The 15,703-nt window shown below is 39.8% G+C and overlaps 1 protein-coding gene across 2 annotated transcripts in view; it reads right to left on the bottom strand.

Moving 5' to 3' along the window:
* Positions 1 to 9,723: 9,723 nt before the first annotated feature.
* SPOPL (speckle type BTB/POZ protein like) overlaps positions 9,724 to 15,703 on the bottom strand; it is a 43,591-nt gene continuing 37,611 nt past the window's right edge. For both annotated transcript variants that reach the window (XM_037523294.2, XM_054699698.1), the window contains one exon: positions 9,724 to 13,955. In XM_037523294.2, the coding sequence (XP_037379191.1) occupies positions 13,811 to 13,955 (145 nt within the window). In that variant the 3' untranslated portion in view covers positions 9,724 to 13,810. The remainder of the gene's footprint in view (positions 13,956 to 15,703) is intronic.

Genomic DNA, 15,703 nt, shown 5'->3' with positions numbered 1-15,703 from the left:
AAGAGGATTCCCTTAAATCCCAAGAGGAATGATTCAGATAAAGACTGATATTTGTGTTATCAGCTAGCATAAAAAAAGTCAGCATTTTGCTATCATTCTTTATGGAACATATAAAACAAATATATAGAATATGTATTTTGAAAATAATTACATTTCCAAGTTTTTTGTGAGGATAATTATTTCATAAGTGCTTCCATTTTCCTCTTGATTATCAGTTTGAAGAATGTGGAGTTTAAAAGGGCGTCTTTTATCCTACCTATTTATCCATCCAATTCTGACTTGGATTCCTACGCCCATGGGAAAAAAAAAAAAAGATGTGTGTGCGCTACACCACTGCCTTTCAGGTCTACTGCATGTCGATAAAATCATCCTCCCTTACCCTGAGACTGTTACAGGGCACCCCAATGTGAAATGGTTGGCCTGACTGTCAGTCCTCACCTATGAGCTTAAAAAGGACTTATAATGAAATTCAGCTGCAGCACATACAAAAAGAATTTATTTACCAAAAAAAAAAAAAAAAAAAAGGAAATGAAGAAACGAATAACCCAGGGAGAAAGAAAAAGATAAATTAGTAAATGTTTCCTACCACTTCCCCTGAGCCCAACCCCAACAGCATGCAGAAAACCGGCGATAAACCAAGGACCCCCCAAGACCTGCATGCCTGGTTATATAGCAAACCTGGCTGCTTAACTCCACCCTCAGTTCCTGGCAATCCTCCCTTCCATGGTGAAGACATTATGGGATTTGTAGTCCTTGGTGTCTTGGAGCTCTTTGGTCTGGGGTGGGGGTGGGGTCCATAAAGCCTATTTGTGGAGTTTGTTTAGGACATCCTTTCCCCCCAACAAGACTTCACACTCTTCCCTTTTAAAACCCCCTCTCTTCTCTGTACTTGGCTAGCAATTATACATTGTGAAATGTCCTACATGTCACCTTCCACAAGACTTTCATTTTTATTAATTTTATTAAACTTCATCAGAACAGGGCCTCTCTATTACGTACACGACACCATTTGAGGAATGAGATCTTTGCTGAAAAAGTTTTTCTTTGTGTATTTTACCTATTCCCTTTGCCATACTGTAACAGGGTGGTCCCCAGGAAAGGGGGAGGTTCCAGGTTCCCTGCCCCACCCAAGGGAGGGTGGAGCTGAGCAGGAAGAGGAGAAGCTGGAGAAGAGACTGAGGAAGGAAGCAGGATGGAGCCAGGAGACCTGGAGGAGGCGCATGGAGCCTAGAGACACGTAAAGAAACTGCGCTTGTCTTTTAGTCGTGGACTGGGTGACACAGATGTGGGTGAGACCTGTGGGGAGGTGACAATGGCAGCTTTTATCTTGATGTTGATTTTGCTCTTTTCCTTCCGGGCTTGTCTGGTTGTTTGTGACCCTTTTTTGTGGGTCCCCACTGGAAGATGCTTTAGACTTGTAGCAGGCTTTGGGGCCTTGTTCTGGGCTGATCCCATATGGATGGACTTTTACCTACGAGGGGACGGGTAATTTGGGTGCTTCATTTAGAAACTAGACTCTTTGCCTTACCTGTATTGTTTCTTAGTTGTATTAAAGTTCCTTCCCATTAAAGTCTCATATGTTTTGTGTTGATGCGGCGGATGGCAGAACCCATTTAGAATAGGCAGGTTTGCGGGGCTTGGGCTACCCCTCTCCCTGTCCTATAACAATACCAGTTCTGCTAGATCTTTGTCGTGTTATCTTTGTCTTCTCTTTCAGTATCTTAATTTGTTTTTTCAAAATTTTTCTATATACACAGTGCTTTGTTTGCAACTTGGAGACTGTATAATCAATTTTAAATTCCACTAGTGGATAGTTAAAGCTTCTAAATAATTTTGAAAAAATCCTTAAGTGTCTATAACTCAAAATTTAAAAATAAGCAAGAAAACATTTTTAATTCTCTTTATGGAAGGGGAAGAACTTTGTACTTATTTCTCAGTCCTAGAGGTTGGGTACTATGCTAATATGCTATTTTATGTAATTTAAATGTCAACTTTAGGAATGGATCATTAAATAGCTATGACTTTTTGAGTCAAAATTTATTGGCACTGAAAGTATCAGAGAAATGACTTACAACTTTTATTTATTATTTGGATGCACATTTTTCTTATCTTCACAATTTATAAGTCATGCAGTATGTCTGAGGTTTTGTTAGGGGGAACAGGATGTCCTAAAGCTAATTCCCTACAGGCTTTGTGGACTCCACCCCCACCCCAGGCCAAAGCCAAAGACACTGGAAACTCCAAATCCCATCACCACCAAAGGCAAGGTAGCTGGGACCTGAGGGTGGGGTTAAGCAGCCAGGTGGATATAAAAGGCAGACACGTGGGCTTTGGGGGATCCCCATTTTGGCTCTCCGCCAGCTTGCAGCGTCTGGCCAGCTCGGAGAGTGACTTTGGGTTTCCAGGTCGTCAGATGGGTAGGACGCATTAAAGACTTTATTTCCCTATTTTCTCCCTGAGTTGTACATTTTCCTTATTTCCTTTTCTCTTGTAAATAAACCTTTTATTAACCTTTTGTGTGTGTCTGTAGTGGAGTATTCATAAGTCCCTTTAAAACGTGAGGGTGAGGACCCACAGCCAGGAACCCGTTCAATATCGGGGCTGCTCTATAACAGCTCCTCACCCGCGCGCTTAAAAAGGACTTATGAATACTCCACTACAGACACACACAAAAGGTTAATAAAAGGTTTATTTACAAGAGAAAAGGAAATAAGGAAAATGTACAACTCAGGGAGAAAATAGGGAAATAAAGTCTTTAATGCGTCCTACCCATCTGACGACCTGGAAACCCAAAGTCACTCTCCGAGCTGGCCAGACGCTGCAAGCTGGCGGAGAGCCAAAATGGGGATCCCCCAAAGCCCACGTGTCTGCCTTTTATATCCACCTGGCTGCTTAACCCCACCCTCAGGTCCCAGCTACCTTCCCTTTGGTGGTGATGGGATTTGGAGTTCTCAGTGGCTTTGGCTTTGGCCTGGGGTGGGGGTGGAGTCCACAAAGCCTGTAGGGAATTAGCTTTGGGACATCCTTTTCCCCCTAACAGACCCACAGCCAGGAACCCGTTTAATATCGGGGCTGCTCTATAACAGTTTGAATATCTGTTCATGAATTCCACCTGGAGCACTATTTTTCTCATTTTAAATTCATATAAAAAAATCATTCCAGGGTCTTCCTTGTGGTGCAGGGTTAAAGTCCCAGCCACTGTGGCTTGAGTTTGATCCTGGCCAGGGAGCTAACTCACATGGCACAGCAGACCTCTCCTGCCTTGCCCACTGCTCCCCTCAGCAGTGTATCTCAGTAGATGCGCCTGTTCTGCTCCCCACTCTGTCTCAGGTTCATCCTCTCACTGCACTTCCACATACCTCTGGCCTACACCCCAGTTCTTGTATGCACAAATAAATAAATCTTGAAAAGAAAAAATCATTCCAATTATTCTTTTGGTAACATCAATTATGCAAACTCTCACCCTCTATAGACTGAATTACCCATGTTTTTTTCTCCACTTCAGTTATTTCAAAACTCCTCTGTTCTTAAACCATTGAACTCAGCAAACCATGGCAAAAGGGTCAAATCCAGCCCATTGCCTGCCTTTGTAAATGCTTCAAATACAACACAATCACATTTATTTGCATATAGTCTAAGGCTGCTTTCACATACAATAGCCTAATTGAATGTGTAAAATGTTGTAGGGTAAGGTAAAAGGACTCAGGCTTTTCTGCCCTCCCGCCATCAGGATAGATGAGGGAACCCTGTGGTCCTGAATGCATGCCTGATGGCGGGCACCTGGAGTGGGTACACCTGGGCTGAGAGACTGAGTTTATAAGGGCGGCGTCGCAGGGACGCCAGCAGAAGCCAAGAATGAGCAGAAGCCGAGAGAAGAAAAAAAGCAGAGAGAACGCCAGAGAGTCCAGATAGAGTGAGGATTTGCTGGGGGCTGGGAGGACTGCCAGCCTTCCGGCCCCCCAGCACCCCTGCCTGCCATATGCCTGGTAAATCTAAATAAAAGCCTGTAAAAGCCACTGAGGGCTCCAGGACTCCCCCTTTACCACGTCTGCTGGATCAGAAAACCTGCTCAGTGTCCTTCCTGCCCCTACAAATGTTTATTACCTAGTCCTTTTACAAAGCCTTCCCTTTTACTCTAGATATCTTTACAAGGAATACAAGACACAAAACGTTTTTTTATACAAAACTTTTTTTTTAATAATTTTTTTTAAAAAAAGATTTATTTATACAAGCACTGGGTACAGTCAGAAGCACGGGAGGGTGAGAGAATTCATGAGAGCCAGAGCAGGGAGCAGAACAGGCAGACTGATGATACACTGCTGAGGGGAGCAGCTGGCAGCAGGAGAGGTCTGCGCGCCATGTGGGACCATCCCAGGAGGAGGTGGGAATCGAACCAGCGCTGCAGAGGCTGTGGGCAGCTTTGCAAGCCAGCGCTCAATCCCTAAGCCAGCGCTCAAACCCTGCGCCACTGGGGAGGTCCTATACAAAACATTTTTAAAGTATGAATCTGATTCTGCAGCTATGTATTTCTCTCTCACATGTGTTAGGGCAAATTGTCCTGTCTGGCATCTAATTTCATTCTTCGTTTAACTAACACCTAGGCAAATCTACTTTTTTCTATTTTCTGATTATTATTACATTAACATATGGATACTTATTCCACCATAATGGAAAATAAACCAAAATAAGAAATGGAACGTAAACCCCTCCGATAGCATCAGTTTCTTCCTTGCCATCTTTGTCAAACCTCCCATGTTTATATTTGGAACATCCATTTCCTCACTCAAATTGTTTCTTTCCCATTTCCAAAGATACCTTTCATTTCCTCCTTCTAAAAAGAGTTACGTTTAACTTTCATATTTATCTTCTCAGCAGTAATTGACAGCTAGCCATTCCTTCTTTTGAACCTTTCTCCAACTTCTGTGATGGACCCTTTTCTTGTTTTCTTTGCTCATTCATTGTCTTTTGCAAGCTGCTTTTTCTATGTATGTTTCTGCCCTGAGTTGACTTCTTACCACACTGATTGTCATTTGTGTACTGAGTATTTCTGACTTTATAGCAGCTCACTTTCATGTTTATGGTTTTATTTCTAAACAGAGTCCCCATAGGAAACAAGCTCAAAAAATTCCATGACAGAAGTTTTCTCTCACCAAATTGCTGCTACTCTTGTGATTACTCTATCAGTGAATAGTACTATTCTCCACCCAGTTACTCAAACAAAAGACCTGGCAGACACTCTAAGCCACTCCCTTCTACCAGATGCAACTTATTTTCAAGTCCTCACTATTTCCTTTCAAATAGCTCCCAATTTCCCCATCTCAGTGCTCTTGAGTTCACCTCTTAAGAGGGTCAGCCTGCCTTCTCCTGCAGCCCCCTCCAATTCACCTAAATATAGTTGACAATGTTATACCCTCACTTAATATCCCTCTCAACACTTGAAGGTTTGACTCCTCTAATAAGGCCTTTAAAAAAATCATGAAATTTTGACTTCTGGTTTATACTAGTTTTCTCTTATTACACACTAGGACGCATCTATGCTCATTTTCATTTCCATAAGTGCTCCATATGAAACTTAGTTAACCTCTGACTTCACATATTAAGTTGGTTGATGCCTCAACAAACCTACTTCTCTTAATCTCTTCCTCAGGAAGGCCCTGAGATCTCCAGCTCCATCCCAGATTAGGTGCTTGTAAGGTCAGGAATGGACATGGTGCAGGTTTTCTATGATCCAGCAGACCGGGTGAAGGAGAAGAAGTTAGAGTCCTGGAGACCTTGGTGGCTTTTGCAGGTTTTTTATTTAGATTACCAGGTACAAGGCAGGCAGGGGCACTGGGGGGCTGGGAGACCTCCCAGCCCCCAGCAAGTCTTCACTCTGGGCTCTTTGACCTTCTCTTACAGTCTCTCTGCTCTTCTCATGGCTCTGCTTCTCTCGGTTTCTGTTCGTCCTTGGCTTCTGCTGGCGTCCCCGTGATGCTGCCCTTTTAAACTCAGTCTCTCAGCCCAGGTGTACCCACTTCAGGTGCCTGCCATCAGGCATGCATTCAGGACCACAGGGTTCCTTCATCTATCCTAATGGCGGGAGTGCAAAAAAGCCTGAATCCTTTTACCTACACTACAGTGCTCCTTTTGTATGTAACAATTCACTCATTGTGTTATAGAGCAGCCCCGATATTAAACGGGTTCCTGGCTGTGGGTCTTCACCCGTGCGCTTAAAAGGGACTTATGAATACTCCACTACAGACACACACAAAAGGTTAATAAAAGGTTTATTTACAAGAGAAAAGGAAATAAGGAAAATGTACAACTCAGGGAGAAAATAGGGAAATAAAGTCTTTAATGCGTCCTACCTGATCCGACGACCTGGAAACCCAAAGTCACTCTCAGAGCTGGCCAGATGCTGCGAGCTGGTGGAGAGCCAAAATGGGGATCCCCCAAAGCCCACGTGTCTGCCTTTTATCCACCTGGCTGCTTAACCCCACCCTCAGGTCCCAGCCACCTTCCCTTTGGTGGTGATGGGATTTGGAGTTCCCAGTGTCTTTGGCTTTGGCCTGGGGTGGGAGTGGAGTCCACAAAGCCTGTATGGAATTAGCTTTGGGACATCCTTTACCCCCTAACAATTGTATAATTGTCCTTTGTTCATGAATAGAATCCATGAAGACAGAGACCATTTATATTTTATCACTGTAAACAAGTTCAGCACATTGTTATAGAGCAGGGTGAGGGGTACCCCGGGATCCTTAAACCTTCATGCTCTATGTGGGTTTTGCCATCCACTGCATAAAGACAAACATACATTTGCTGCAACGGAAAGGAACGTTAAAACAATTAGTGTGCAATAAAGAGAAGGGAAAACACAGAATAGTTTTCATGTGAAATACCTAGTTACCCATCGCCTTGTGGGTAAATGCCCAAAAAGTGTGGCCCAAAGCAGGACCACTGAGGCCCAAAAGCTTGCAAGTCTAAGGCAACCATAGCAAAGGGGCAGAAAGGGCCAGGTAGGTCTGTAAGGAAAAGAAGCAAAATCAAAACCCAAGTCAAGATAAAGGCTGTGTAAAGGCAGGAATGAACACAGTGCAGGTTTTCTGATCCAGCAGACCGATTCCTCAGTGGTTTTTTTGGAAGGTCTTTTATTGGGATTTAGCGGGTACATGGCAGGCAGGAGTGCTGGGGGGCCCGGGAGGCTGGCAGTCCTCCCAGCCCCCAGCAAATCTTCACTCTATCTGGGCTCTCTGGCGTTCTCTCTGCTCCTGCTTCTCTTGCTTCTCTCTGGGCTTCTGCTTGGCTTCTACTGGCGTCCCCATGACGCCGCCCTTAAAAAGCAGTCTTAGCCCAGGTGAATCCCATCTACCTATGCCCACACCCCACTCCAGGTGTCCGCCATCAGGCATGCAATCAGGACCGCAAGGATCCATCATCTATCCTGATGGCGGGAGGGCAGAAAAGCCTGACATTTTTCCTTACCCTACAGGCTGCCCCCACAGGTTTCTCACCCATGTCTCTCTCTCTTTCAAGTGTCTCCTTCCATGTGCCTCAAGTCTGTGGCACAACTCCAAGGCCAAGAAACAAGCACAGCTGCTTCACATCTCTGCTCCATGGGACTTGTCCAAGTCTCCTTCTTGATCTCCTTCCTTCCTTCTCCTAGTCTTTCTGGTTTCCCCTCCCTGCCAGTATCTACACTTCTTTAGGGTGTGGCAGGAAATCGGGAAACTCCCCTTTTCCTGGGGGATTACCCCGTCACACAATGACTGGCACTCCATTTAGCTGTTTGTATAACTAAAACTAAATCATGTTCACTTTCATCTCACTATCTGGTCATTGTGATCTGGAAGCGTTTCTGAACCCTGCCTTCTTCTGACTCCAATTTCTGCTATATCATTTATGCTATTTATTAAGTTTAATGCATCTAAATTTACTTCTTTTTCCCTTAAATTATTTTTAAATTACTTTTTTTTTAATTGAGGCAACATTGGTTTATAACACCGTATGTGATTCGGAGTCGTAGGATTGCACCTCCTTAGATGCACGTTACCATCCCACACCCATCACCAAGGTGCCCTCAGCCCTCTGACATTGTCTGTTCTTTCACACAGGTAACACTACTTCAGGAAAGGGTATGGGGAAGATGAAATCTGTAGTAAAATCTTTTTTTTTTCATAAATATGCTAATATTTTATACTTTTAATTTTTTGAAATATAATGTTTCTATATTTTACATCATTGTTCATTTTTCCACAATGTTTGCTTTCTCCTCTCAGGTGTAGTCCCCATAGAATTCCCACTACAAATTCACCTGTGCACCATCACCATAGTCCCTTGTGCACTTCCCTCCCGTTTTTTTTTTTTTTTAAAGATTTATTTATTTATTTACACAAGAACTGGGGTACAGGCCAGAGGCTCAGGAGGGTGAGAGGATTCATCAGAGACAGAGCAGGGAACAGAACAAGCAGATGACGAAATACATTGCTGAGGGGAGCAGCAGGCGAGGCAGGCGAAGTCTGCTGCGCCATGTGGGACCCTCACAGGCCGGCCAGGATCAAACCCGTGCTGTAGAGGCAGCGGACAGCTTCACAGCGCTGTGCTCAACCACCTGCGCCACCAGAGGAGGCCCCCTCCCCTGCAGAATGTCTATTATTTTTAGTTGCCTTTTATAAACTTAATACTTTTTTAATTGCATGCCACTTTCATTTCTCTTTTGCCCATTCAATGCTCAGGACCTACACATATTCTTAGTGCTTTATGAAATTACACATCAAAACAACTTCTGGTATATATTAAATCTTAGAACAAACTGAATTTTATAGTCCTCAGGGCACTGTTGGCTTTTTGTGTGTGCACTGCAATTGTTCTTCCTAAATTTTACAATTTTTTTTCTTTCTTTTTATCATTTAATGCCTCGTTTGAATTTGGGCGAAAGGGTATGTAAATAGTATAGAATTGTTTGGCAATTAATATCATAGATTGGTACAGATCCACATCTTAATTCTTTACAAAAGGATTAAAGATAGAGAGCAAGAGATTGAGGGGGAAGTGGAAAAGGAAGCATTCAACAGGGGCAACAGGTAACACTCAATGGTTGTTATCACTAACCATTGCAGACATATGTAAACTTGTTACCCCCCCAAATAAAGTAGCAACAGCATATTATGTAAAGATTTCTGCTTAAAAGTGTTTCCTGCTTAAAATAGTGATCAAAGCGAATACTGCCTTTGGCTTTCTCTTAGCAAATGATTCTTAAGTGGTGTAAGGGAAGAATACAATATTCCAATGTTCCAAGATAAAGTATTAAAGGTATTCGCTGCTGCAGAGTAGGAGGAAAGATTATAGTTCACTTAAAGTTTAAAATATGATTATTTATCCTATTTTACTATAATTGCATAACAATGTTCTACATTTTTTAACCCCCCATTATTTTTGTTTCTTTAATAGATAAATTTCTCTTTTATTTTTTTAAAATTTATCTATTTATGCATACAAGAATTGGGGTACAGGACAGAGGTGAGAGGATTCACCAAAGACAGAGTGGGGAACAGAACTGGCAGATTGATTGAAATACATTGCTGAGGGGAGCAGAGGATGAGTCAGGAGGCCTTGTGGGTCACCTCCCCAGCAGGGGGTCGAACTTAGGCTGCTGAGGCTTTGGATAGCATCACATTGCTGTGCTTAACTCCTTCACCACCAGGGAGGCCCCACATAGCTCTTTGAGTTCTTATGTTTCAAATAAACACAAAAACAACAAATCAAGTCTGAGCAAGTAGTAACAACTTTATTGAACTAAACATTCTGAAATGCAAAAAATATTTTCAGCACAAGATACAAAAATTATGTATCTCAGCATTAACATCAGCTGATTAAAAATGAGGCTGTAAAGTTCAACATAACTCTTCATATATTTGAATCTTGAAATCAAATTTCCCCCAGAACTAATTTTTAAATAATTTTATTTTCAAAAATGGGGCTCACTTAAGTTATGTCTTTTATTCTTAAAAAAAAAAAGCAAAATTAACTGGCTTACATTATACAATGATAAACTCTAATAACAGAAAAAGATTTAAATATAAGAATTCCTTCTTAAACATAAAGTCCACATACTGCAAACAGAAGACACAGTGTGGTGATTTCATTCCTAGTGAAAAGGAAGTCTTGTATATGATAGGCACTCAATATTTGTTAAACTGGACCTAAAATTTACATCATTCCATGAATACTTAAATAAAGTAGAGCTCATAATCTGTATAAAAGAGGTTTTTGCAAAATACTCTGTGTGCTGAAAGTGCTATCTTTATAATCTGAAAACACTGAAACCCACCCACCTTATTTTGCGAGAAAGCATTGAAATATTTTAAATTTTATCTCCCAAAGAACATGAATGTCCAACTTAGGATACGTCAACTCTTTAAGTATACTTGGCATTGAGATAAGCTGATTAAGTTGGATTTTAACAAAACAACTTATTGGAGTCTCTAGTGTTCTATTTTAGTAGCAACTATGATCCACAATAGAGTTTTGTTTAGATTTCAAATTTATCCACAAAATAAATGGGTAAGTAAATTAGTAATTACTTACTTTTGGTCATTTAATCTAAGTCTAGTTTAACAATAAGCCAATAATGTTCATGACAACTTTTTAAAGAGTTCTTTGTTAGCATTTTAACTTAATTTTAAAACTATGTCCCAAAAAAGGCACTGTTTTCACATTTCATCATGCAGTAAATCGGTCACATTTTTGAGAATTATAATTTTCTCTGGCAATCAGTTGTACCCCAAATAAAACACATTTAAATGAAATAACTAACCCAAACTTTTAACATTTAACTTAAGTCCTATTTTCAGAAGTTCACTCTTTTGAATGTACCACACTCAAGGGCAAGTGAATACAAGTACATATAACACACCACACACACACACACACACACACACACACACCCTCCCAAATCATCATGTAACACATGCAAGTTTCTCCAATTACTATTTCAAGACAATGACACATGAGTATTCAAGGAGGTAACAATGTCGTCGAGCCATATTATGGCACCTTCATATTTGTGCTCTAAATATCCGTACATATTAAAATAAAAAAAAAAAGGCACAAATACAGTGTTTCTGTATCTCAATCTAAAGAACAGTTCTTCCAATGGTTACTTATAATACGTGATATTTAAAATCAGTTACTACTTTCTTAAAAAAAGAAAAACCAACCAAAATAACTGCTTAGGTGACAATAAGAAAACAGACAGGCTATTAGTTCAAAAGGCAAGACAGTTCTAGAAGCATCTGTGCCTACTGAAAACAATTTATGTAGTTTAAATAAGAAGAGGGAGAAAGGGCTAGTAGAGTACTCATGTCAGCAAACCTTAAGTCTTTTATCACTGCCTTAAGAACCCACCACACCAAAAATATACATAATAAATAAAAAAAACCCATTATCATGTGATGTTAGTACAATGGTAGGCATTATATTATCTGAAAAGTGGACATTTCTACAAACGTGGATAGACTCACAGCAGTGTTTGACGTTTTTGGTACAAAATGTGCTACCAAACTTTAAAAAAAATCTTTATAATAAAACCCTTAATAATTGCAATAAACACTAACGTGAGTAAGTAAAGACAGGCTGAAATGTTCATTATATGGTGTTATTACTGAAGTCAACTATGGTTAGAAATGTGTATTCAAGCAGTGAATTCACAATGTGGCAATGAGCATGATATAAATGGATATACCAGTATTTTCTTGATATATATGACAACAAAACACTATAGTGTAAGGAAAGTGTTTTTGTTTTCTTATAAGAATATAGCAACATCTTAAATTGAAATCTTAAAGTATATATGTATGTCTCTGTGGGTTTTAAAAATTGTACACCGCCAAATTTAACAGGCTCAGTCTAATGGTGACAAAAGTGAATTTCTGTTTCCTAAAATACTTACACACAAATGAGTCCATTAAGATATAAGAATTTTTCTTTTAATCCAAGGGATTCTTCCAATTTAAAATTTTAGTCAAATAACAGACTCAAACTACCCAGAAAGAAATGAAGATATCTAAAAATATGATCTTTTCAAACTCTAGTTATGGGTAATAAATGCTTGTGTGACAGTGTTTGTTTAATGTAGGTATAAATCACTCTTGATATTATTAAGATTGCTTCAATGAATATCTAACAAAGAGATAACAAAAAAAATTCATTTTAAAACCTTGGGTTTCAATTTTTTCCTTTTGTCTTAAAATTAAAAAACTGAAGAAATTATACAAATTTTATTCTGGAGAATAAAGTTATATATGCATAGGTATATGCATGTTTTTTCCCCCAGTGGCACACTTTTCGCAAATATAAATCTTGCCCAAGAAATACACTGTCACTGTTACAAGAAATCAGCTGCAGTGACTTTACATTTATAACTACTGCTTCTTGGGGACAATGCAACCAAACAGGCATCTGTTGTGAACAGAGCTATCAACACTTAACATGTGTAGGTGTTTAAAGCTAAAATTCATTTGATAAGAAAGAACTGGCTCATGAAAAGCAGTTTTTAAATAGTTTATCCTGTTCACATTATGCAGAATTTCAATGTCACCCACAGTGTTAGTTACTCAACAGAAAGAGAAAGGCGAAAACTAGGAGGGGGAAAAAAGGTCAGAGTGTGGCCTCACATATTTCTAATGGTTCTCTCCTTTACACTCCATTCATTGCTTTTAGGAGAGTAGACTATCTAGGATTTGTTTATTATTCAGGTGCCTTTTCCAAATTGGGGATAAAACAGGATTGAAATCAATTATGAACATCCAAAATTCAAACCAATTTAACTATAATCAAAAGTATCTTTCTTATCTATCACCACAAACATTCCGGTTGCCTCCATTTGTCTTTTCTTTCAAAAGTTAAGACGCAATTAATTATACCTTATTCTCTCAAAAGCAAAAAATACATGTACCATTCATCATACAAAAATTACACATTAAAAGTGCATATGTATTTCTTAATTGGCCCACTCATTTAATTTACATTTGGTCATCCTTACTTTTAACATGTACAGAATTCTTCCTCTAGGTAGGTCACCATAAATTAAAAAGAAAAAAGAGAAAAATCAGTTCAGCATAAAACATGCTTTCTTATTAAAATCTTAACCTCAATCAGTTCTCAATCATTGTAAACTTGAATAAACCCACAAAGAAACACATATAAACATCACAAATTTTACTAAAAATTTGGGCCAACTCATTGCATATTTTCCCCCTGAAATGAAAAATAAATTAGAAATGAAGCAATGTATTGCCATAACTTACCTTGAAGGTAAGCAGGTTCTCCTGTGTTCATAAAACTTAGATTGGAGATACCATCAGTCATCTCCAATACAAGTGCTTTTTAGGAGACCCTAGTTTCAAACATTGAGATAACATAGGATAAATCCTATAAAATTCATTTTGCTTTTTTCAAACTAATGGAAGATCCTTTTGAAACTTAATATCTTCAGGTATCAACATTACTGCATTATGGAGCTAGTGCAATCTTGCATAGCCTTGGTCAAAATGACAAGGCACAATAAAAAAAAAAATTAAAGTATCATATGAACAAGAGAAGTCACTGAAGATAATTTAAGGCCTTGAAGTGAATTAGAGTATAATCAGTCAAATTTAAAGCTGAAGAATAAACCATACATTATCCACCTGAAATGCAAGCAATATGCTTTTTCATTTCTGTCCTGTGACCAAGACAACAGAAACAACTCTTGCTTGTGGTTTGTGTATTAGAATCCTTCTGGACCTGGAGGAGTAAAAGTCAATTCCATTTTTTCTACAGTTCATGGAAGATTTCAGGACTGTTTTAGTCGTTTGCGTGGAATGCCAAACTGTGGACACTGTGCCGATGCCAGTGCTCGGAAGGCTTCTGCTACCAAATGAGGGTGAGACTGAATCATGGACTTCCATCCTGATGTTTCCATTATGTCTGCTGCTTGGCTGAAAAATAAAATTAAGGGACATTTATTAAAAAGTAGTTTCTAAAATGCACTGTCAATTTCTTGCCTATTGCTCCATGTATTCAAACCATTTGAATTTATTGAAACATCATCTCTACCTTACTGGTATTTTCTGTTGCAACTGAAAACAAACTTCTGCACTTATTTCTATAGTTCTGCTCCCATTGTTACCATTCCTACCCGGGTCTCCCTAGTGGCACAAGGGGTTCAGCGTCAGCACTGTGAAGCAATCTGCAGTTATTGCAGCAGCATGAGTTCGATCACAGGCCAAGAAGGTGACCCACATGGTGCAGCAGACCTTTCCTGTCTCACCTGCTGCTCCTCTCAGCAGTGTATTTCAGTGAATCTGCCTGTTCTGCTCCCCACTCTGTCTCTGGTGAATCCTCTCACCCCCTCCCGCACCTCTGGTCTACACCCTACCTCTTGTATGCATAAATAAATAAATCTTTAAAAAAAAGTTCTTTTCCCAACATTTTTTATGAAGGTTTTCCTAGAGTTCTTTTTTTCTCCCTTAACATTATCATCTTATCCACTCTTCCCAATTTAAACTATTATATTCAGTGATGATAATTACTATTGTGCTAAGTCTAGGCCTGCCCACAGGTTGGTTTCCAACCACTTGTTCTCTTTACATGGATGTGCCTTAGGACCCATAAATTCAAGCTTGTCAAAACTTCAACTTAACCCCAAATCCAGGCGAGACAGGAGAGGTCTGCTGCACCATGTGGGTATCTCCTGGGCCGGCGCCGGGATCGAACTCGCACTGCTGAGGCCGCAGACTGCTTCATAGTGCTGCACTCAACTGCCTGCGCCACCAGGGAGGCACTTACATTTGTATTATTTTAACAGTCTCAATGTTAGCCTTCTAGTCTCCCATCTTACTGCTCTAAAACCAGCTTCCACACTGCCTTAATAACACATATATGACTTACTCCCCACTGCTGCATCCAGGTTCTTTAGAAAAAGAAATAAGGTCTCATACTTATGCTTTTAGCTTTCCACCTCTCATTTCTATGGTCTGACATTTCATATACTGATGCTGAACTGCTTACTCGCACTGAACAGAGTAAATACCTGATTTTCAAGCAACAAATCTAGTTACCTTTCCTTGTCTCCTCTCAATTATCTCACCCATCATTCAATATCCAAATATTAGACTGTCCCTTCAAAATGATATTCTTTGCTTTTTCTCTAGCCCCGCTGTTACCAATTACTCTTAATTTCGCCATTAACCTTGCTCTTCAACTGTGACAACTGCCTCAACCTCCCTACAATCCACTCTATCCTGCATGCAGAAAGATAGCTAGAAACACAAACTTAATCATGTCTATTACTCTACAAACAAAATCTAAAAGCCCTAATATTATTTATATGGCCTTCCAGGATCTGCTCTCTTCCTGCTTTCTCCAACTTCTTATAACCTTTCTCTTACTCTATAATATCACACAATCTTTATATACCTGATTCCTTTTCTCTGGGATATACTTTCCCAGTATTAAACACCTACAGAAAACTTGAGGTCTACATTGATATAACAGTTTCTTGAAAAGGTTTTCTTTGACCCCTAGATTAAAGTCCGTTTGCTATATGTTTGACTGGGTATGCAATATACTACCTAGCATCACACTTTAATTCTTGTTTATTTCCTGTTTATTGCCTGTTAAACTATGAATTCCATGAAGGCAGGAAAAACACTAGGTCATATTTACCACTATGTTCTCTGTACTG

This window comes from Talpa occidentalis, unplaced genomic scaffold (genome assembly GCF_014898055.3).
Source record: "Talpa occidentalis isolate TD23 unplaced genomic scaffold, MPIMG_talOcc4v2.1 talOcc4.3, whole genome shotgun sequence".
Taxonomy (NCBI): domain Eukaryota; kingdom Metazoa; phylum Chordata; class Mammalia; order Eulipotyphla; family Talpidae; genus Talpa; species Talpa occidentalis.
The sequence above is the reverse complement of the archived record's forward strand: the minus strand, read 5'-3'. Positions and strand labels throughout refer to the sequence as shown.